The sequence below is a fragment of the Heliconius melpomene genome, chromosome 14 (assembly GCF_056956725.1).
Source record: "Heliconius melpomene rosina isolate 202511_hmr_F chromosome 14, ASM5695672v1, whole genome shotgun sequence".
NCBI classification, from domain to species: domain Eukaryota; kingdom Metazoa; phylum Arthropoda; class Insecta; order Lepidoptera; family Nymphalidae; genus Heliconius; species Heliconius melpomene.
Window position 1 is genome coordinate 4387079 of NC_140402.1, and position 22259 is coordinate 4409337.

The 22259-nt window shown below is 30.9% G+C and overlaps 5 protein-coding genes across 5 annotated transcripts; all 5 read left to right on the plus strand.

Moving 5' to 3' along the window:
* The first annotated feature begins 7322 nt into the window (after positions 1-7322).
* Positions 7323-8772, plus strand: LOC146532041 (allergen Tha p 1-like). Its single transcript, XM_085196998.1, has 3 exons — positions 7323-7432; positions 7683-7869; positions 8498-8772. The coding sequence occupies exons 2-3, from the start codon at positions 7683-7685 to the stop codon at positions 8701-8703; spliced, it is 393 nt and encodes a 130-aa protein (XP_085053124.1). The 5' UTR covers positions 7323-7432; the 3' UTR covers positions 8704-8772.
* A 2412-nt stretch (positions 8773-11184) lies between these two features.
* LOC146532042 (allergen Tha p 1-like) lies at positions 11185-12346 on the plus strand. The gene is made up of 3 exons (XM_085197002.1): positions 11185-11256; positions 11339-11525; positions 11989-12346. The coding sequence occupies exons 2-3, from the start codon at positions 11339-11341 to the stop codon at positions 12192-12194; spliced, it is 393 nt and encodes a 130-aa protein (XP_085053128.1). The 5' UTR covers positions 11185-11256; the 3' UTR covers positions 12195-12346.
* A 3241-nt stretch (positions 12347-15587) lies between these two features.
* On the plus strand, positions 15588-16554 carry LOC146532043 (allergen Tha p 1-like). Its single transcript, XM_085197007.1, has 2 exons — positions 15588-15926; positions 16290-16554. Exons 1-2 carry the CDS (start codon positions 15740-15742, stop codon positions 16493-16495), a joined length of 393 nt encoding a protein of 130 aa, XP_085053133.1. The 5' UTR covers positions 15588-15739; the 3' UTR covers positions 16496-16554.
* A 1682-nt stretch (positions 16555-18236) lies between these two features.
* On the plus strand, positions 18237-18868 carry LOC146532044 (allergen Tha p 1-like). Its single transcript, XM_085197006.1, has 2 exons — positions 18237-18423; positions 18557-18868. Exons 1-2 carry the CDS (start codon positions 18237-18239, stop codon positions 18760-18762), a joined length of 393 nt encoding a protein of 130 aa, XP_085053132.1. The 3' UTR covers positions 18763-18868.
* A 2709-nt stretch (positions 18869-21577) lies between these two features.
* Positions 21578-22231, plus strand: LOC146532045 (ejaculatory bulb-specific protein 3-like). Its single transcript, XM_085197005.1, has 2 exons — positions 21578-21764; positions 22023-22231. Exons 1-2 carry the CDS (start codon positions 21578-21580, stop codon positions 22226-22228), a joined length of 393 nt encoding a protein of 130 aa, XP_085053131.1. The 3' UTR covers positions 22229-22231.
* Positions 22232-22259: the final 28 nt, after the last annotated feature.

The window sequence follows — 22259 nt, forward strand, 5'->3', positions numbered from 1 at the left end:
AGTATTATTATGAAACAGACATAATTATATTTGCTTTTTTCCTCTTAACAATGTCAATAGTCACATCATTCTTATTTCATCTGGGTAAATTTCAGAAATGAATTTATTTAAAAAAAATACTTCACGTAACAATCGTTATGCCCTATAATTTTTTGGGTTAAGCAATAATATTTGTTTATTCTATACAATCGCCACTCGAGGTAATTAAATATTTATCTTAATAATTTTAAAGTAGAGTTCAGTTCAGTAAATAAATTTAAATAAATATTTCATTTCCTCGAGTGAGAATCGAACCCACAACCAGTTGCGTTTACATTCACACTTTGTGCCCCTGCGTTGCCCTACTACTGCCCTCTAATAATAATTTCGTATTAGTAGAATAATAAGTTAAATATTAATATTAATGACAATTGATTATCCGTTCCGTTCCATTCCGTCTCTATGATAAGGGTACATTATCATAAAACGTAGTTTGTTTCTTTAGCTTCACACTATAACCCGCACACAGTACGGTAGTGAACCCTAGTGTTAAACACTCCGTTCCCCATTTTCAAATACAGCTGTAATCTATTTATTAAATAGATTGAACTGCTGTATACAGCTGTATACGTACATATATAAAAAACTTTATATCTATTATTTGATGAAGGAGTATGAAATTTGGCACAGTTACACTACTCGTAATATATAATAGAGAAGGAATACAGATTGGTAATATTTTTTAAAATAATGTGTTATTATTGTATTTTTTAAAGGAGTGTCTTAACATTAGGTTCTCTCTACCTGCCTGGTATGCAAGATAGCGTGAAGCTGAAGAAAAAATATTATAATTAGGTATATACGGAAAATAATATAGTTCCACGTAAATGATTCAAAGGTCGAATGATTAACCGGCAATAAAATTATCCACTTTTACAATCTTTTAATTATACTGTGCTTATTATTTTCTGATTTTTTCAAAGTTTTTAATTAATATTTCATATATTTTTTATTATAATTAGGTGCATATGTATGTGAGTTCTTGTATGGATATAACAGTTAATATTAGTTTTTACATGTGTTTGCTTGAACCTTCACTTTTTTGAAATTCTACTTTTACTTATATAGGTATATTTTAATTTCTTTGTTCTGGTGTTCGCGGTGTTTAGTACCGCCACTCAACACGCTATGCCTCCAGTATTCGGCACGACAGAGCGTGAAACTAAAAGATTAAACAATAAAGCGAATGTCTCAATTTAACTCACATATTTATAGCCTCTAAACCTCTAAATTTTCCGACAGAATTATTTTCAAATAACTATTTTCATTTGAATATTTGAAAATAGTTTGATGTTTCGAGACATTTGTGTGGATAACAAAACTTCTGGATAGATCTTCATCGTAAATTTTTTAAGCTTCTCGCTTTATTCCGCATGTAGTATAGGTAGGCAGAGAGAGTTTAGTGTTAAGACACTTTCTGCCGAATCTTGGAAGCATTGAGCGTAGAGTGACAGAATTCAACGCGTTTTGCCTCGACACCAGAGCGAAGGAATTAAATATTACATTTCCACGAGTGGGAATCGAACCCCCAACCTGTCTCGTTTACAATAGCTTCACTTTAGAAAAACAATATTATTCAGTACATCTACGTCATAGCACCGTAGAACAATCTAGACAATAATTTAAATTGTATTCAATCGCGATTACGCAATTAAGACGTTTTTTATAATATTGTTGCAAGCAGAAAAACCTGTACTAAAAGGATTAATATAATTAAAGGCTTGCATATATTTTATACGATTATAAAGAATTTATTTTTTGGCTTATTTTTTCAACTTTTTAGTGTAGGGCGGAGTGAATTTTCACTGACTTAGTGTCAAATCACTTACCCGCAATAGCAATATGGATTTAGTTATGTAAGACAGACAGATGCGACAGAAGGAAATTATTAGAAATCTTACTTATAAGAAATTATTAGAAATCCATACAAGGGTCATAATCAGAAAAGTGGACATTTTCGAATTCGTAACGTAACTGATAAGTAACAACACTGATAATGTTTGTTACGAAACTGATGTCATAAGGCATTATACACAACAAAATAAGGATATTATATGAATAAAATATTGTTTTTTTTATTTAATGAGACACTGATTAAAATTTTAAAGATTCAATCGTTGAATTAACAGATTATAAATGTAAGAAGAAAACATAACAAACTGACAATATGAACAATATAATAATGGTAGTTAGTAACGTAATAAACTTATATTTCTAGTTAGGGATCACAAAGTTAATGATAAAATTAAACCCACTTTAAAATATATCAAAATTTGAGTCGTTATCACTGGAATTAAGTTTAATTCTTTGTAAGTGTTTATTCCGCATATCTTCATATTTAATAGGATTGGTCTTTTTAAGACGTTCTCTATATCTTTTATGTATTTCAGCACTTGACATAGGAGCCATGACGCTTACTGAAAATACAAAAATATTTATCAAAAAATAATAATCACAAAATCACAACAAATTTCAGGCAGAATAAAAAATATTTTTAACTAAATCGGTGATGAGATTAGCGTGCACAAACACAGACAAACAAGCAAACAAGCAAAAAACTTAAAAATCATTATTTTTGGTTACTTTATTTTATGAAAAGTCACTAATAGTTTTTTTCATATGCCAGCAATTTTTTTTTCTTATATACATATCTTCCATATACAAGCACTGGTTCGATACAATTTTATTATAAACATATATAAGAAAACATTGGTACCGTAATTGTGAACTAGGCTTCATATTTGCTCAATTTCGTTACGTAACGAAATATAACGAAATTGAGAATGAAATCTGAGAAATTCTAACCCTTTTAAATATTTGCTCATAAGCCACGTGTTGCATCTGCAAGCACTGAAGTTCTTTTTTGAGATTTTGTAAAAAGAAGCAAATAACATAAACAAGAAAACGAAATTATAGAATACTTACCAAAATAAAAGCCGTTTATAACCCTGAGATGAATTTCACGCATTCCCTCTAAAACATTTGAACCCCTCTACTGCTGCGAGAACACTACTTGTTGTAGCTACGACAGCACTGACTTTTAGAAGTATGGTGCCACAACAAAAAACAATATTAAACACGATCCAAAATAATTGCGTTCATAATTTAATTGTACGTTACTAGCCCTGAGTAACAAAAAGACAATATTTTGGGACAAATTTACTTAACTAATATATATTGTTTATTAAATAATGTATCAATAAAAGTAGTTCTATTTAATATTATGCATAAAGTAAAGTAATATAAACATATCTGAAATCAAATAAAACCATAAACATTCGTAACAAATCAATTCTTAAAAAGTAAAGTGGTGAATGGGACACGAAAAATTGTATGGAAGCATTTTGAAAGGTTTTTTGCAACTAACAACAAATACTATTATTTGCCATAATACATTTAAAATATTACAAAAATCTTTAAGTTAATAAATAAATTTATCGTAAATGGCAAAATATTTAAATTATCTTTAAAATTGTATTTTTAAAACGCATTCAAAGTAGCGGGACAAGAAAAGACACAAAAAGGACACTTTTTCTGATTATGACCCACAAATGTCATTTATGTATTGATGTATAACACAATTATGGGTTATAAATTACATAAAATATTATTTTTTCTTATTCATCAGTATTTACATAATATACTTACCTAACATTTAACCTTCACACCGAAACAATCGATGTAAAAGCACTAAACAATCACTAATTATAACATTGTTTAGTTTTTTCTTGATTTTACGCTGTAAACTGTATTGGCAGGGCAAATAGAGGAAACTTACTGTTAAGACACTCCGTGCCCATTAAAACACTTTCGTTACCCACTTTCCGCCGAATGTGACGGAATTTGCCTCGGTACCATGACGAACAAATGAAAATACTTTATTGTTATTATAATAATGAAAATACTTTATCTATATATATATAAAAGGATTTGTCCTCACTGACTGAGGTAAGACGCGCGCGCAGCCGTAACCGCTGTGCGTAGGAAATTTGGACAGATATTTACTTTTGTAATCTGGGCATCCACTTAGAAGAGATTTTGAAAAATTTTAACCCTAAAGGGGTGAAATAGGGGTTCAAAGATTGTATGGAAAAAAATTATAATCGGCACTGATTTTTATAAAATTTGAAATTTAGATTTTTAAAAGTATTTAATTGAACACGTATTTCATCGTTTTCTAGAATTCTTCCCCTAAGGGTGCAAATAAGGAGTTGAAAGTTTGTATGGAAGAAATCTTAAATCTCCACCGATTTTTACAAAATTTGATATTTAGACTCTTAAAAATATTTAATTGAACATGTGTTTCATGGTTTTCTAGAATTCACCCCCTAAGGGTGCAAATAAGGGGTTGAAAGTTTGCATGGAAAAATCTTTAAATCGCCACTGATTTTTATAAAATTTGAAATTTAGACCTTTAAAAATATTTCATTGAACACGTGTTTCATGGGTTATTAGAATTCACCCCTAAATACGCAAGCGAAGCTGCGCGCGTCCGCTAGTTATTAATATAATAATGAAAATACTTTATTCCCCGAATCGAACCCATAGCTGTCGTGTTCCTCTGGGCCAAGACGTATGTTTAGTGGAAGACAATAAATAATACATATTAATCATGTACGTTACAACATTAATTATTTTATATAACTTTTTATATTTCTTATACTGATGTTTTTCTATTTAATGATCATTATATAGGAATGTTAAAAGAGACAGAATAAGGAGACATCAGGTGACCTTAAGATAGTGAAAGTATGTTATCTAAGAATATATATCTAAGAAACACGAGATCCCCCAGAGCGTGGATGAAGAAGTTGATGATAGTGGACGAGACCTCGACGTTTAATTCCAGCTACCCTACAAGGAATAAAGCGTGAACCTTAAAAATCAATAATAACATGTCATATATAAGTTCATTTTATTATGTTTGTTATTATTGTAGATAATCCTTTCCCCACATTGCGCCGTATTTCGGAGGAATTGCGTGTTGAGTGGCGGAACTTAACGCCGCGTATATTCTATACTATTATAGACAATCGATTTTTTTTCAATAACCAGAATAGATATAGATACTTATAAGAATGAAACAAGCTTTGTTTGTTACATTCATGGTTGCTGCCACTTGACGTTGAAATGAAAAGACATTATAATGAAGCTACAGCCTTGTATAGCATACTAGAGTCAACAAATTAGTTCCTTTGGTGCTCTATATCGAGTACTACCATCCCTATATATAATAAAAATATTTTATTTGTATTTTTGACTTGAATAAATAAACATGTAGTTCAAACGGGCGAAGCCGCGGGGTGCCACTAGTTTAGAATAAATATAATAAAAATATTTATATTAATCATATTAAATATATAATGTTCGAAAATGTATGTAGTACGAGTACGTAGCAGGGTAGGCAGTGAGAGCCTAGTGTTAAGACATTGCGTTAACCACTTTCCGCCGAATGTATCGAGACATTGCGTGTTAAGTGGCGGAGCTCAACGCTGGGCTTATACTTTGGTGCCAGAGCGAAGAAATGAAAATATTAATAAATAATCATTAATTCTCCAGAGTGGGGATCAAACCCTCAATCGTCGCGTTACAGCCCCACCCTTTTACCACTGCGCCATAACGGCCTCAATATGTATTATAATTTAATATATTTTAGACAGTAAGTGTTCCCCTTAATTAAGTACCTTACTTCACGCAAGTTAAGTTATTATATGTTATAATAATCATAAACATATGACCTAATTTTGTTGTTTTTTTTTTTTCTTATAACAATAACAGCGAATCTCCACTACAGCTACACATTATTCTCATATATATATGTAATTAAAAGATAATATCATTAGAATATAATATGTAAGAACGAGTTTCTTGAATACTGGAAAATAATGTTGTGATTATATATATCGCTGTAGTAGGGCAGGCACGTATGCAGGCTATGTTATATAAGCTCGTATAGGAGGTTCAAATAATTATTTGAATCTCTTTACGAGTATATGTTTATTTTAAAACAAATAATTTCGTATATTGCAAGAATTTCTCTACTAACACAATAAATAACATTATTCTTTAGCTTCACCTAGTGTTAAGTCAGTCTGTATCCCATTGCGTTGCAGTGGCGTAACTTAACGCCGCACTTTGCCTCGACACCGGATCGAAGAGAATACAAAATATTAAATATTTCATTTCTTCTAGTGGGAATCGAACCCATAAACTGTCGTCTTTGTGCCTCTGCTCAACGACTGGCCTTACCAATTATTTATATTGGTGGGCGAAAATAAAATTGAAAATAGAAGATTCGTTTTAAAAAACCATTGTAAATATTTTTAAATAATAAATTAAAGTTAAACGGTTTCTAAGAAATGTATGAGGACAATTTAATTCAGATTCAATCTAAATACATTCCACGGAAGTGATCGTGAGTTAAACCCTATAAATAAAATATAACATATACTTGAAGGAATAATTTACGGTAATTTTCCAGAATGCTATAAGAATATAAAGCAAAATAATAAATAAACTTTTTAAATCGTATCTTATACATATTATATTAATTATATACATAAATGATATTTAAATCAGCTTCACGCTTTATCCCGTACACAGCAGGGTAGGCAGAGGGAACCTAGTGTTAAGGCACTCCGTTCTCCACTTTATGCATAATTCTGGAGGCATTGCGTTAAGTGGCAGGACTCAACGCCGCGCTTTGCCTCGACACCAGAGTTAAAACTGAATTAAATTATATTTAATTCAATGTTATTATGACAATGATTAAATTAAAGCTTCAATTCAAAGAATAGGTGGTTTTAAGAAGCTTTTATTTTCTTCCACCTATCCCGTTGTCTGTAGTTAAATCTTGCAAGTTAAATTTGATCCACTTCCCAGTTTCCGATTGAGCTGAAATTTCACATATAAATTGGATAGAGCTCATCTGATAATGGAGCTGGAAGGAGGTCATAGGAACTCCGTAATTAAACGACGCAACCCCATCGAGTTTGAGCTCGTTTGATTCGTCTTGACGGGTACTTTGATACTATACGGTAACCAGGGTTTGATGATGGAACTCGAAAGTGTCCATAGGAATTACGTAATTAAACAACGCAACCCCATCGAGTTTGAGCTCGTTTGATTCGTCTTGACGAGTACTTTGATGTTATATGGTATTTAAATTTTAATCGATACGGTTTAATAAAAAAAATATTCATATTGTATTCAATATTCTAAAATACGTGATATCAATGTGCAAATGCTGTGTGATATGTTTGTATTTACCTCTTAGGGCGTAGGCAAAACAATGATCTCAGGGACAAACTAGATCAAGCCTGAGATGTATGAGCTATAAATATACGAGACATAATGCACTGATTCATAAGTGACCAAGTGTGAAACTGCAACGGTGAGTCTTGCGGAATATCGATCACATAGATTTTTTTTTATTTTTTTATTTTTTTTAACTTCATGCTATACCATATATCTCTCACTAAGCAGGGTAGGCAGAGGGAACCTAGCGTTACAACACACTGTTCCCCATTTTCCAACGAATTCTGGATTCTGCATGTTCAGTTTGTGGAAGAAATAAAAAAGTTTAAATAAATAAGACTTTATATATATTTTTCTAATTAAAAAAACTATTTATCTTTTACAAGATGGTTACTAAATCTATCGTGTTGGTTTGCTGCTTCCTGGCTTCAGTGCTTGCTGTGGAGAAATACACAGACAAGTATGACAATATCAACATTCAGGAGATCTTGGATAACAAACGGTTGCTGATCGCGTATGCTAATTGTCTCCTCGACAAGGGCAAATGTAGTCCAGAAGGCAAGGAACTGAAGGGTGAGTTCATGGAGAGTCAAGAAATATAAATGGAACATGCTGGAAACATGAATAGAATAAGTGAATTATTTTTTAAAATATTTTTTGTTGGTAAAGTTGCCTAAATCGTCGTCAATTTATGTTGTAGAACACATTTTTTTTACTTTTTGTGTTTAATTTTGAAGAACGCGGAAATTAAATCTGAATAAAAATTAGCATTTACATAAAACTAAATTTATTCGTGCTCAGTTGGCGTGTTATCGTAGTGATCTATGTCTATGTGTTTTTCTTCATAAAAATAATAATATAATAGATGATACTGTTACTTTTAAACTAAAGTTCCGAAGTTTATTTTAAATCCTGAATTCTTTAAAGATTTTAAAGTGAAAATTATATTCGCGTGGATTTCAAAGTGCATACAAAATGAGTGTATGCGCCCCCAAACTTAAATTAGTCAACTTTTATCAACTGTTTTTCCCGTTGACCTACAATCCTGAAATTGGTACGGAACCCTCGGTGGCAGAGTCAGATTCGCACTTGGCCGCTTTTTTTCTTTATCTCACCTATATAAAATAACTACGTTTCTGTGTAATTGTCATAACGTTAAAAAATAATACATAAAAGAACAATGTTTTGTTTTTTTTTCTAGACCATATCCAAGATGCTCTCGAAACCGGCTGTGAGAAGTGCACTGAAGCTCAAGTAAACGGTACTACCACCATTATCGATCATTTGATTAAGAACGAACGTAGCATCTGGAAGGAATTGACTGAGAAGTATGACCCTAAAGGTATCTGGAGGAAGAAGTACGAAGATCGCGCGAGAGAGAAAGGCATCGTCATCCCTGAAGACTAAAGTGATGTGAACGATCCAAGCTGTTTTTTTTTTTCTTTGTGATTATTGTGCATTAAATTTATATGGTTACTATTTATTTTTATTTCTCAAAATATTATAATACTAGCGACGTGCCGGATTTTGCCTGCATAGACTACATAATTATTTGTTTTTAACATTTTTAAAGTTATTCCACGCTAAAAAAAACTCTGATTTAGAAAACGTATTTTTTTGCTAATTAATGCTAATAACATAAATAAGTTGTAACAAGCGTATAATAAGTTCTACGTAGCTTAGCGTATGGCTTAGTGGTCAGAACGTCTGGACGGTTTCCGTTTCCCGGTACATTCAATTTTGTATACGTTTCCTAAAAAATATTACACAATTGTTTATTTACTAATCTCAAAATCGACTGATTGTGGGAACGATCCCCACTCGAGAAAGGAAATATTTATTTAAATTTATATTTTATTATCTTCGTTCTGGCGTCGAGGCAAAGCACGACGTTGAGTCCAAATCCTCCAGAAATCGGCGAAAAGTGGAGAACAGTGTCTTAACACTAGGTTCCCTCTACCTAATTTTCTTCGATCAATATAATTTTAAACTATATGCTGACATATTTGCAAAATATTGCTTATTATCAACTTATTGTTATACTTTTTTACTTATGCACATTGCTCACAATATCTAATTACTTTACCTAAGGAAACATAATAGATCAATAATAATTAATACTTAAAGAACAAACAACTTATATATAACAAAAGTTAATAAAAATTAAACTCATATATTTTTATATTTATAACTACGATGAATTAATTATTTTAATAATTCGGTTTTAAATTTAGCATAGTACCTATTTTATTCGTAAAAAAACAAAAAGGCTTACATGATAATTGGAAATCAAATCAATACAAGTTTATCTAAAAAAAAAGAACTGGTGTATTTTTATTAACCACTTCGACCCTCTCGCGACTTCGCCCGCACAATTTATGAATAAAACACTTATTTTATAACAATATTGTAGATTGGAACTCTTTATTAATTACTTTTTATTTATGACCCATTTAAAAAAAACAAACATTAAATCTTAAAGGATGTTTATCAAAATACAATAGTGAAAAACTAAAAACTGCATTTTTATATTGGTTAAGCTGTATCAGAGATTAACAAACGCATAGAAAAATAGAGAAAAATTTAAAAAAAAAACATTTTATTTATTTTATTGTTAGATTTTTTTCATATATCTTAACCTATAGATGCTTCAAACTCTCTTTTAACATGGTCCTGTTACTTACGTTCATTATTTTAATTACTAATTTTACCAATTTTATTACACAAAATATCATATTTAGATGAAAACTGAGTTTTACTGCCAAATAATTGTTAAATAATAATTCACACGAGTTAACCCACAGTCAACGGGTCGTTCTTAGTGCGCTACTCAAGGTGCCATCTGACGTATTTTGGCCAATGGAAACTACCAAAAATATCTAGAAAAAATGACGTTTACATATATATACAGGCTGTTCCAATTGTTCCAAAAAATAATTAAATATACATATAGATGATAAAAATAACATTTTATTTTTTGATATCACTGTATTGATTGTAAAATATCTATTGAATGTGATATTTTCATTTTCAAATATCTATAACGATGCATCTATATGTTTATTATCCACAGTAGCACAATAGGACAGTGGTAGAGGATGTAAGTCCAATACATTTGGGAAGTCGTCGGGAGTCAACAGCACAATTAGATTTGGGGGGAATGTGGAGAACGGACTGCCTTGACACCAGATACCCTCTAGGTACCTATTTTTCTAAAAAATGGAAAGATATGTAACAAAGTAAAATAGTATAGTAATATAGCAAATTACTGTAAATGTGAAGGTTCTGGGGTCAATTCTCACACGAGGAAATGAAATATTTAATATTTTCTTTTTTTTTTGCTCTGGTATCGAGGCAAAGCGCGGTGTTAATTTCCGCCAGTCCACACGCAATGTCCAGGATTCAGCGGACAATGGGGAACGCAGTGTCTTAACAGCTTAAATCAATGGCGTAGGTAGGGGGATCGAGCGGTGTGCTCGCACCGGGCATCAAAAGGAAAGGGGCATCAAAATCGACGATTATTTTTTTTTAAGGTAGCCAATGTCACATTTTAGTGTCTGACACTTGATCTACGTGAGAGAACAAGACACTTTGTTTTTTTTTTTAGACCTTAGACCATTTTAAAGGGCATCAAATCCCCTAAGCCGCACCTGGTATCAAAAGGAAAGGGGCATCAAAGTCGACGACGACGCCACTGGCTTAAACTCCTGGTTGCAGGATACAACTTGAAGCTTAATTAACAATGTAATAATTATATGCATAATAAAATTAAATATTTCTAACAATGCTAAATAATTTTAAAGAACCTCCTATGCGCATTTATGAATTTTTTGCAAGGTATAATTGAAAATGTACGCAATTAGGTTGTTTTGATGTTTTTGGAGATTAAATGCAATCGCTATATAAATACTTGTGTAGACCTGCATTAAGTCATAAGTATCTAATTGTGAAACCGAGAAGGTGAGTCTTAAAAATAGTATATCTAATATACTAAAATTCTTATTTTTAATAATTAAATTCTATATTTTTTTTAATGAACTAGATGGTTTCCAAAACTTTCGTGGTTCTCTGCTGTTTCGTGGCTTTGGCGTGGGCTGGGGAGAAATACAGCGATAAATATGACAATATTGACCTAGAGGAGATTATGGAGAATGATAGATTACTCAACAGTTACTCTAATTGTATGCTAGATAAGGGACCATGTACTCCCGAGGGGAAAGAATTAAGAGGTGAGTGGAACGAAATATTCAGTTGATTTTCGTCAGCATATTAAAAATGTTACCGAAATATTTTTCTGTACATTCTATTTAATGACCAATAATTTTATAAAATTTTATAGAAATATATGTATAATATTAATTAATTAATAATTCTATATATATGTTGGCACGTTGCAATATTTTATTATATCTAAATAGATATAAAAAAATATGGTAACGTGCCATTGAGACCAGTCGATTGTTAACGCTCCAGCTTGTAGATTCGATTCCATTTCCCCACGCAATGCCTTCAGAATTAGGCGGAAAGTGGATAGCGGAGTGTCTTAACACTAAGCTCCGATATGCGGGGTACAGAAAAAGCTGAAAAACAAACAATTATAACTTGACTCTTAATTGGGGCATACCAAGGAAATACTCTAAGCTATACGAGTTAACTAAAATTAAAAATAATTATATTGTCATTCATTTTAAGATCATATGGAAGACGCTTTAAAGAACGGGTGTGAGATGTGTACCGAGACTCAAAAGGACAAAAGTACTACAATGATTCACTTTTTAATCAATAAAAAATTGGATATTTGGAAACAACTGACCGCTAAATACGATCCCGAAGGTGTCTGGAGAACGAAATATGAAGACGAGGCAAAAAAAAGAGGGATTGAAATACCTAAAGAATAAAAGGTCGCTAATATAATATTTTATGAGTGTTTCATATTATATATAATTTTCATTTATGTTTTCGTGAAATAAAATTGTGATTTTAAATAATACCTTTTATTTTGTATCATGTTTTTATATCTATACTTATATAATAAAGCGGAAGAGTTTGACGTTGACGATTTTATAAATTTTCATACATTTTCGAACTTTATTTGCTTTTTATAATTAAATTAAAATACACTTTGGTTCTTTTCTTATTTATTTGATATTGCTGGTATGGTTTTTAGTCACTTTTTCTAATATTAAGAGCATCCTTTAGTTACTTTTACTTCTTATGTTGGTTCATTTCAATTTCTCAGATATTTTTTCTAATAATATGTCTCTACTTATTATTGTTTTTGATTATATAAGCTGAAAATAATATATTTAATAAATATTATTATAGTTTAAGCAGCATAAAATAAGCTAACGTTATCTACATTAACATACATTATTCACATTATTATATCTAATTTCAGTTTTTCTATTGCGAATTACGTAATTAAACCTTTTTTGTATCTTGTAGCCTGACACACACATATTTTTGGCGCTCTAATGACAATACAATTATATACATACAATAAATTAATTTTTAACAAAAAGAAAAACCGACTTCTAACAACGAACTAAAAAGTGAAAAATAATTTTACAAAGATTTTATAATTTTGAAGTCGGTGCCAAGTAAAACAAACAGGCTTAGTAATTAGATATTGTAGTAAGGTTGTCGTAGCATTAGTTTGACACCGACTTCAAAATTATAACATCTTTGTAAAATTATTTTTTAACAAATTGATAACCTCCTTTTGTTAAAGAAGTCGGTTAAAAATATAATTTTAAAATAAATGACCCGCCACCTTACTAGTTGGTACATGGTAGTTGTTATGTTTTAGCCTCCGCGGTAGAGACATTGAATAAAAGAAAAAAACTCACGGAAAATATAAAAAAAGACTAAATATGTATTGACAATTAAAATCGTACAATCGAAAAATCGTAATCTATATTATATTATTAAAAGCTTTTTACATATATAAAATATAATAAAATAATGAAAAGGTCAATCCTGTACACGTAAGATTTAAAAAATATATTAGTAAGGTTCGTTAATATAGCCAAAAAACCACTCGGCAGTATTTTGGTCTGTCTGTCAATCTGATAATTTGTTCGCTATCACACTAACACTATTCTATAGAAATTAATAAATTTGGTAAAGCACTAGCTCTTAAGTCCTTGGCTACATCATTTTGGTCTTTATCCTTAATATAATAAAAACTTTCATAATAATATAATTTATTCATAAACAAAATTACAAAAAAACTATAACGATAATAACCGCATTAGTTACAACTGTGTGGCAGTTATTATAATATACTTCAACTACTTACTGGATAAAAGTAAAGGAATTGGTATCATCCATGTGGATGACATCTTAAAGCTGCAGGATTTTCTTTTTGATGTTCAATGCAGCTGCACTGAGGGATTCCGTTCCGTACCAATTTCAGAATAGGGGAAGTATAATTATACAGTATACTTTCCCTATTCTGAAATTGGTTCCCCTATTCTGAACAACGGGAAGTATTTTTTTTTGTATTCTAAGGGAACTGAAGACCTGGATATTTAATTTTAGCCTCATTCCTCTCGATGGTGATGGTGATCGTGGTTAACGACCTGGACAAATAAAATTAACCAAACTCCAAACTTGTATGATTAATATACTTCAAATATACTCACTGTTTTAACGAAAAACGAAGGAAATTCCTACTGAACTTTCTTTTATTCACTTGGTCTTAAAAATTAAACTAAAGCAATTAGACATACCCATTACCCATTGATGTATTGTAAAATTAAAATACCAGTTAAATTAAATCAAAGAAAATGTCAAATATACGCGACGTTTGTGGGTTCGATTTGCGCTGGAGGGATTGAATAATTTACATTTTCTCCTTCTAATGTCTAGAAAGTTGGGCTAAAAGTAGGGTACAGCCTTTCTTGGCACTATGTTCTTCTGCTTACCCTGCTATATGCGAGAAATTAAAAACAATTCAGAATTTCACAAAGATCTTTTGGCTTAAAGGTTTTTTAAAGCTTAATTTATTGACTAACTAAAAAGGCTGATGTCTGTATATACTGTGAAATAATTAAATTCTATATCTTAGTTTCTATATGAATCTATATAATTTCGTATTTAAAAAATAGGCATTGCCTTACCCAACTATGCCATTATGTTAAAAATGTTAAATTTTGTTTTAAATACTCAACAATATTATTTTTAAGCACTATATACTATAAACCAACCAAAAACGATTAAACCACACAAGGTCTGCCTTGTAATTGAAAATTTAATATAAAAGTAAATAAATTAAAATAAGAAAAAAAATATTATAGAAATATTCCATATACACGAAAATTGCTGAAATTAATTGGATAAATTTAAAAGTGCGTTATCCAATGAGATTTGCTGGTTTAAATAATTTATTTAAAATTTATTATGAGTGTAATATACAGGTTGTTTTAATAGTGAGGCTTTGAAAAATGTTGAATTTATAAAAATATTTTCTAATTTCTCTAATTTAATTTATTAAATAAAAAAAATCCCGAATTAATAAAAATATTCTCAAATTAGTGAAGATTTTCTTCTCTAATTTGAAAATTGGTGTAGAATACACGTAAGCCCACTGTTATGTAAGTTTGCGATGACGACGATGCTGATACAATAATTAGACGTTTATAAATTGTTTATAAATTTCAGGCTGTAAGCGCAATGACTTGGTTATTTGATTCCCATTCCACTCAAGGAAATAAAATATTTAATATTTGTATTTTCTTTGCTCTGGCAAAAGCGCGGCGTTGAATTCTGCCACTCAATGTTTCAAGAATTCGGGGAATAGCAGAGAACGGAGAGGGAGAGAGAGAAACATTACCTACGTATTAAGTAGTTGAACCTAAAGCTGCCTAACTATCTAACGAGAACGTAAAAATTAAGTATCATAAATTTTGTGACTTCTCATTATTCTCAACTACATTTAAAGGAATAAAAATGATATAGCATGGTAGGGAATCTGGGAACCTAGTGTAAAGACACTACGTTCTTCAATTAAGACACTTTCATTCTTCACTGTTTCACCAGGTTCCCTCTATCTACCCTTCTATGAACGATATACAGCGTGAAGCTAAAAAAAAAGTTATTAAGTTTAACATTAATATGTCAATCAACAATCATTTTCTTTCTTATAAGATATGTTGTTAAATAAATTTAAATAATTAAATACAATTAAACATAAGTTAACGCCCTATTAGGGCCATTAAAAAAAATCTCAGGGGCAAGTTAGATAATTAAAGAGAATATGACAACTATAAATAGGTGCGTAAAATTGTATGCTACATCGAATAATCGTCCAGTGTGCAATTGTGAGTTTTAGTGAGAACTACTATAATAATATAATTAAGTAAATAATTAATATAATTTAAAAACAATTGTATAATTTAAAACAAACTAATAATATAAAAAAAAAAAATTTTCTCGATAGATGGCTTCCAAACTAATTGTATTGCTATGCTGCTTTGTGGCTATGGCACTTGCTGTGGATAAATACACAGACAAGTTCGACAATCTCGACATCCAGGAGATTTTGGACAACAAGAGGTTGTTGCGATCATACGCCAACTGCCTTCTGGACAAGGGAAAGTGCACCCCTGAGGGAAAGGAAATGAAAGGTAATTCCAAGTTAAAAATATTTTTAAGTTCTAAATTTATATCGTTTAACAAAACTTAATGAAATCAAATTTAGTAAACTTATTTCAATAATTTTGTATATCTCCTAGCTTTTTTAGCTGCATTGTATCCTGCACATAGCAGGGTAGAGAGAATCTAGTTATATTGTTAAAATACTTTCCGTTTCTATTGAAACACTGTCATTCTAACTTGATTCATTGCGGGTTAGGTGGCGAAACACAACGCCGCGCTTTGCCTCGTTGAGCGAAGACCATCACCAGAGTGAAGAAATGAATATAGTAATCTCATGTGTGCGCCCTTGCACGACAGCTCATAAATTGATACTTATTCAAACTTTCTTACAGAGCATGTTCAAGATGCCATCGAGACTGGCTGTGAGAAATGTACCGATACTCAACACAACAAAACTAAAGTTATATTCGATCACGTTGTCAAACACGAGCGTGGTATTTGGAAAGAAATGACCGCCAAGTACGACCCAACAGGTGCCTGGAGGAAGAAATACGAGGAGAAAGCTAAAGAAAGAGGCATTGTATTCCCCCAAGACTAATCAGCTTCAAATAAGCAGAATCTATTCCATTCTATTTCATTGATTGATTTCTTTCTCTAATTGTTAATGGTTAAATAAAATTCTTCATTTAAATATATAGTTTTATTATTTTTATCAAAACATTTGTGTAATTAAATTAGTAATTATTTGGAAAGTTAAAGACTAGTAAGAGACAACAGTAAAAATACTGTGCTTATGTTCTATATTTGTAACTATATTTAAGAAATCAATTTCTTCACTTCAAAAGCATAAAAGAAGACAAACTATATTAGGAGATATGTAGTTAAGTGGGGATTAATAACAAAAACGTATACTTATTAAAAATATACGTTTTTGTGCCACTCATTTTGAATACTCAAAGGATGATGACAAAAACAGATACTCTGTAAAGTAGTCAGTGCGTACATCCAAAAAAAACGGTAAGCGAACCAAAATGCTTGTTAACAGATATAGGTGAACAACTTAATTATGTTGATAATAAACCTAAATAATTAGTAATTTTCCTTTTGAAATTGTCATTTGAAAGAAAGTTCGACCGTCGTGGCCCAGGGGCGCAGCGCGGCGTTGAGTTCCGCCACTCAATACGCTAACGAAAAACGTCTACACCACGCAAGATCTGTCACGATATTGAATATTTAATAATAAAAATTCCATGTCCACAAAAATTACTTAAATTAATTGAATAAATTCAAAAGACCCAATGAGAACTGCTAGAATTAATATTATATTTTATTTATATATATGCATAAGTTGTATTCAAATCGAAAGTCCGAAATATTATTTTAAATGAAAAAAAAAAGTATTTTAAAAATTTAATTGTTAATCGATTTTTTTTTAATTTCTCATCAAAATCTTTTTTATTTCATATTATCATGAAGCATTTTACGAGAAACTTTCATATATATACCTGAAATAATTTTTAAAATTCTGAAACTTAATTTGCGTAAACTGTTAACCGTAAATTTAATTTTTGGCTATTCCACCTAGAATTTTACGAATTCATTAGTGCTGGACTGGGCTATATTTCCCAAGGGCCCTGTCTTCCAAATTCAATTATTCTACTTGACGTAAGTAGGTAATTCATCTGTGCGTTGTTTGTCAGTTATTCAGCAATGGAAAATAATTTTTTCCAAAGAGTTCCACGAACCCATGACCGTCGCGCTTACAGTCACGCACTTTCTCTCTCTCTGTCTCGACGTTAAGACACTTCTGTTCATAATTTTCTACCAATTTCTAGAGATATTGCGTGTTGAGTGGTGGAACTCGCCACGTTTTGCCACAACACCAGAGCGAAGAAATAAAAATATTTAATATTTTTCTTCGACTGCGAAACGAACCCACAGCCTGTACCTTAGCAGCGCTGCGGCACGATTGCCCTGTATTAGAGATGTTGTTAAATGTATTTAAATAATTATAATTAAACAAATTAATGAACACCCTATGCATACGTTTCTTTTTTATTAACCAAATGAAAAAAAAATCTCAGGGGCAAGTTAGATGATTAAAGATATGACAACTATAAATACGTGCGTAAAATTGTATGCTACACCGAATAATCGTCCAGTGTGCAATTGTGAGTTTTAGTGAGAACTGCTATAATAATATAATTAAATATATTTTAAAAAATAATTTTAATTTTGATATTTAAATATATTTAATATTATTTAAAAAGAATTGTGTTGTAAAGCTAAATGTTGTACTTATTACAAATAATAATATAAAAAAATATTTTTGTTGATAGATGGCATCCAAAATAATTGTGTTGCTATGCTGTTTTGTGGCCATGGCACTTGCTGTGGAGAAGTACACAGACAAATTCGACAATCTCGACATTCAGGAGATTTTGGACAACCAGAGGTTGTTGCGATCATACGCCAACTGCCTTCTGGACAAGGGAAAGTGTACCCCTGAGGGGAAGGAAATGAAAGGTAAACACAAGTTTTTTCAAGCTTTACGCTGTATCCCGCTTATAAGAGGTTATAAATAAATTTAAAGTATTTATTTAATTTGAAATATATTTTAAAGATATTTTTTAAATTAAATTAACACCTTTTCCTACAGAGCACATTCAGGATGCCATCGAGACCGGGTGTGAGAAATGTACCGATACCCAACAAGACAAAACTAAAGTTATATTCGATCACGTTATCAAACATGAGCGTGGTATTTGGAATGAAATGACCGCCAAGTACGACCCAACAGGCGCATGGAGAAAGAAATACGAGGAGAAAGCTAAAGAAAGAGGCATCATTATCCCTCAGGACTGAAAGAATGAAAGCTAAAAAGAACTTCAAATAACCAGCTTTTCTGTTTCATCGGTTGATTTCTTTATGTAATTGTTTGTGATTAAATAAAAACTCTTCTCTAAATTCATATATGCCTTTTTATTCTGTTTTTATAATTAAACTAGCGGCCCGCCCGCGGCTTGGCCCGCGTGAACTACGTTATTATTAATTTCTATCTCCATGAGTACCTATGTCATATAAGTGACGTCTATGCAAAATTTGAGACTCCTAGCATTTGTAGTAAAGTAGTTTCATACAAACTTTCATCCCCAAAAACAACCCCTTAGAAGTCGAATATTGCAAATTCCTGTCTTAGCGTGCACTTACGTCCTATAAGTAACTCCTATGCAAAATTTGAGAATCCTAGCACATGTAGTTTCTGAGATTTCGTGATGAGTGAGTGACCTTTCGATTTTATATATATAGATAAGTCAACTAAATCATTATTGAATTGGAAAATTAAAAGAATATAGCATGAAATTTGAATATACTACTTAAATCGTATTTACCAATTAATGCTTAATTTAAAAATATTAAAATGTTTTCTATATCACAAAATACGTTTAAAATCTAATGTCATTCCTTGACTTCAAACGTATCCAATAAGACCGTATAACTTCGTATTAATTATTACGTTATTATCATATCAATTAAGCATTTAGGATATCTTGTTTTTAGGGGTTTTGACAAACAAAAATGTCTTCTTATAAAGGATTTTGTGTTTAGTACCTACCTAACATTTTGTATAGGCGGAAAAAATGAAAATGACAAATGGCAGAACATGCACCGAAAAAAACAGGAAAGAAACAGAAGACGCATGAAGATAACAAAATGTATATTAGTAGATGTTAAAAAACGTAATGATGCTGAAAATAAGCCAAAATAATTATTAATTTTTCTTTAAAAATTATCCAAAAAATTAATTAAAACAAGATGACAATAAACTTTTATCATCTCTTACGATAGTCAAAAAAAATCACATTTAATGACAGCCTATATAGGTACATTTACTGCTTGTTTTTTTACACACGGGGCTTCGCCCGCTGACAATTATTGTTATATTATAGCCAAATTGCGAATAGTATATAAAAGCAAAACACATAGGCTGCATTTCCTGTAAAAATTTAATTATACATTAGAATAACAATTCTGATGTACGTGTAAGCTTTTCATCCTTTAGTAGTTAATAGTTTTCGCATTTATAATAATAGTAGGATGATTATGAAATGTGCCAATCATTATATGCATCGTATGCCTTAAACCTTGGTTATTACTTGGTGTAACTTTGCATAGATTTTTAAAAAATTGTCTCTTGACACAAAATTACATGACTTATTTTTAAATTACATGACAAAATTACATGACTTATTTTTAAATAGGCTTAGGACTATAGTTTTAAGTTTACGAAGCTTTTTTTAATTCATTATAAGTTGTGATATTTTTTGCAGAGAAAGTTTTGACTCCATGACACTTTTTTCTTTTTTTTTTTAATTGTTGATAGGCAAGCATTTGTCCGCTATCTCACCTGGTGGTAAGTGACGATGCGAACGAAGGTGGAGCATGCTTGCCTAGGTAGTGCCTATTCACTCGTTCTTTAAAGAGATTTAGGACGATAGTCTTATCGAAATTCAAAATATCAAATTATCCAAATGTCACAGTTAAACTATAAAAATTTGACACACAATTTGAGCTTCACTTGCCTAATAGCAACACATTAACAATGACTGATAAAATAAAATGATCTTTTTTGGTTGTAGTTTTGTAACTCAAACAAAAATGGTCACAAAATAAAAGAAAATAAATATAAGAAGAAAATAAAATAGAAATACAAAAAGTAAAAAAAACAACCCGTGAATGTGTGTAAAAGTAGGGAAAAAAGTGACTCAATTTCAAGGAAAAATTTCAAAGATTACGGAAGGACATTAGCATTTCTAATAACTAACAAAATATAACAATTAAAATTTATATTATTTACACATTTGCTTATTAAAATTATCATATTTTTTATTATTTATTCATATTGTATGTAGAATAATTACCTAAAACATTTACATACTTTTGAGACCGTCGTGGCGCAGCGGCACAATGGTGTGACTGTAACGCGACGGTTCTGGGTTCGATCCCCACTCGAGGAAGTGAAATATTTATTTACGTTTATATTTCCATTTCTTCGCTCTGGCTTCCAGGCAAAGCGCGGCAATGCATTGCAATGCCTCCAGAATTCGGCAGAAAGTGGGGAACGGTATGTCTTAACACTAGGTTCCCTCTGCCTACCCTGCTGTGTTCGAGATACAGTGTGAAGCATTTTTTTTAAATTATTATTTACATACTTATATATAGGTAGATATGGCAAATTTGAGGAGAGTGAGCGTAATATTTTTCATATAATTTCTCATTATAATCATATATTTGCTTCCTGTAATCATTATAACTGATGATGATAGAGGATCCAACTCCTCAACGATTAGGAACTACTAAATACACCGAACAAAAGCTGAAAAAATAAAATAAAATACCCATGTTAATTTATGTATATATGATACTTTTATAATTATAACAATATAAATATTAGAAATAATTACTACTTACCGCTTTTTTACTGCCTAAACAAAAAAAATCTCAGGGGCAATTTAATTGTTTTAAGATATGACTACTATAAATATGTGCAAGAAACTATACGCACTATCAATACTCACTGCGTGTGAAACTGGGAAGGTGAGTTTTACTAGAAGCTAATATAATAATATAATAATCTTTTAATTAATTAGATATTAATTAATTTTATATTCTGTATTAGATGGCTTCTAAACTGATTGTGCTTATGTGCTGCTTCGTGGCGACGGTACTCGCCGTAGACAAATATACAGATGAGTTCGATAATATTGACATTCAAGAAATTCTGGACAACAAGAGGTTGTTGATATCATACGCTAACTGCATCCTCGATAAGGGCAAGTGTACTCCCGAGGGCAAGGAACTAAAAGGTACTAGGTTTTAATATTAGGTTTTATAAACAGAAGAGATAGCATAATATTTTTAATTTTTCCTTTTACTAATTCGACTTAATACAACCATCACCAGTTAAAAAACACTTTAGAGAATGAAATTGGTCCAGATAGACATGTAAGGGATACAACATACATAAATATATTTGATATAATAACATTGTAAAAAAATTCTTATTGCTCAATTTTTATTTCATTACTTGATGTCCAATGAAAGTTTATTTTCTATCTTTTCAGAGCACTTACAAGATGCTCTCGAAACTGGATGTGAAAAATGCACTGACTTTCAAGATAAGGAAACAAAAAGGGTAATCAAACATTTGATTAAGCAAGAACTTGAAATTTGGAAGGAATTGACTGACAGGTTTGATCCTAAAGGTATCTGGAGGAAGAAGTATGAAGAGCAAGCGAAAGCGGAGGGCATCATTGTTCCTCAAGATTAAAATGTTTTAAATTCTCCTTGTTATTGAGCTT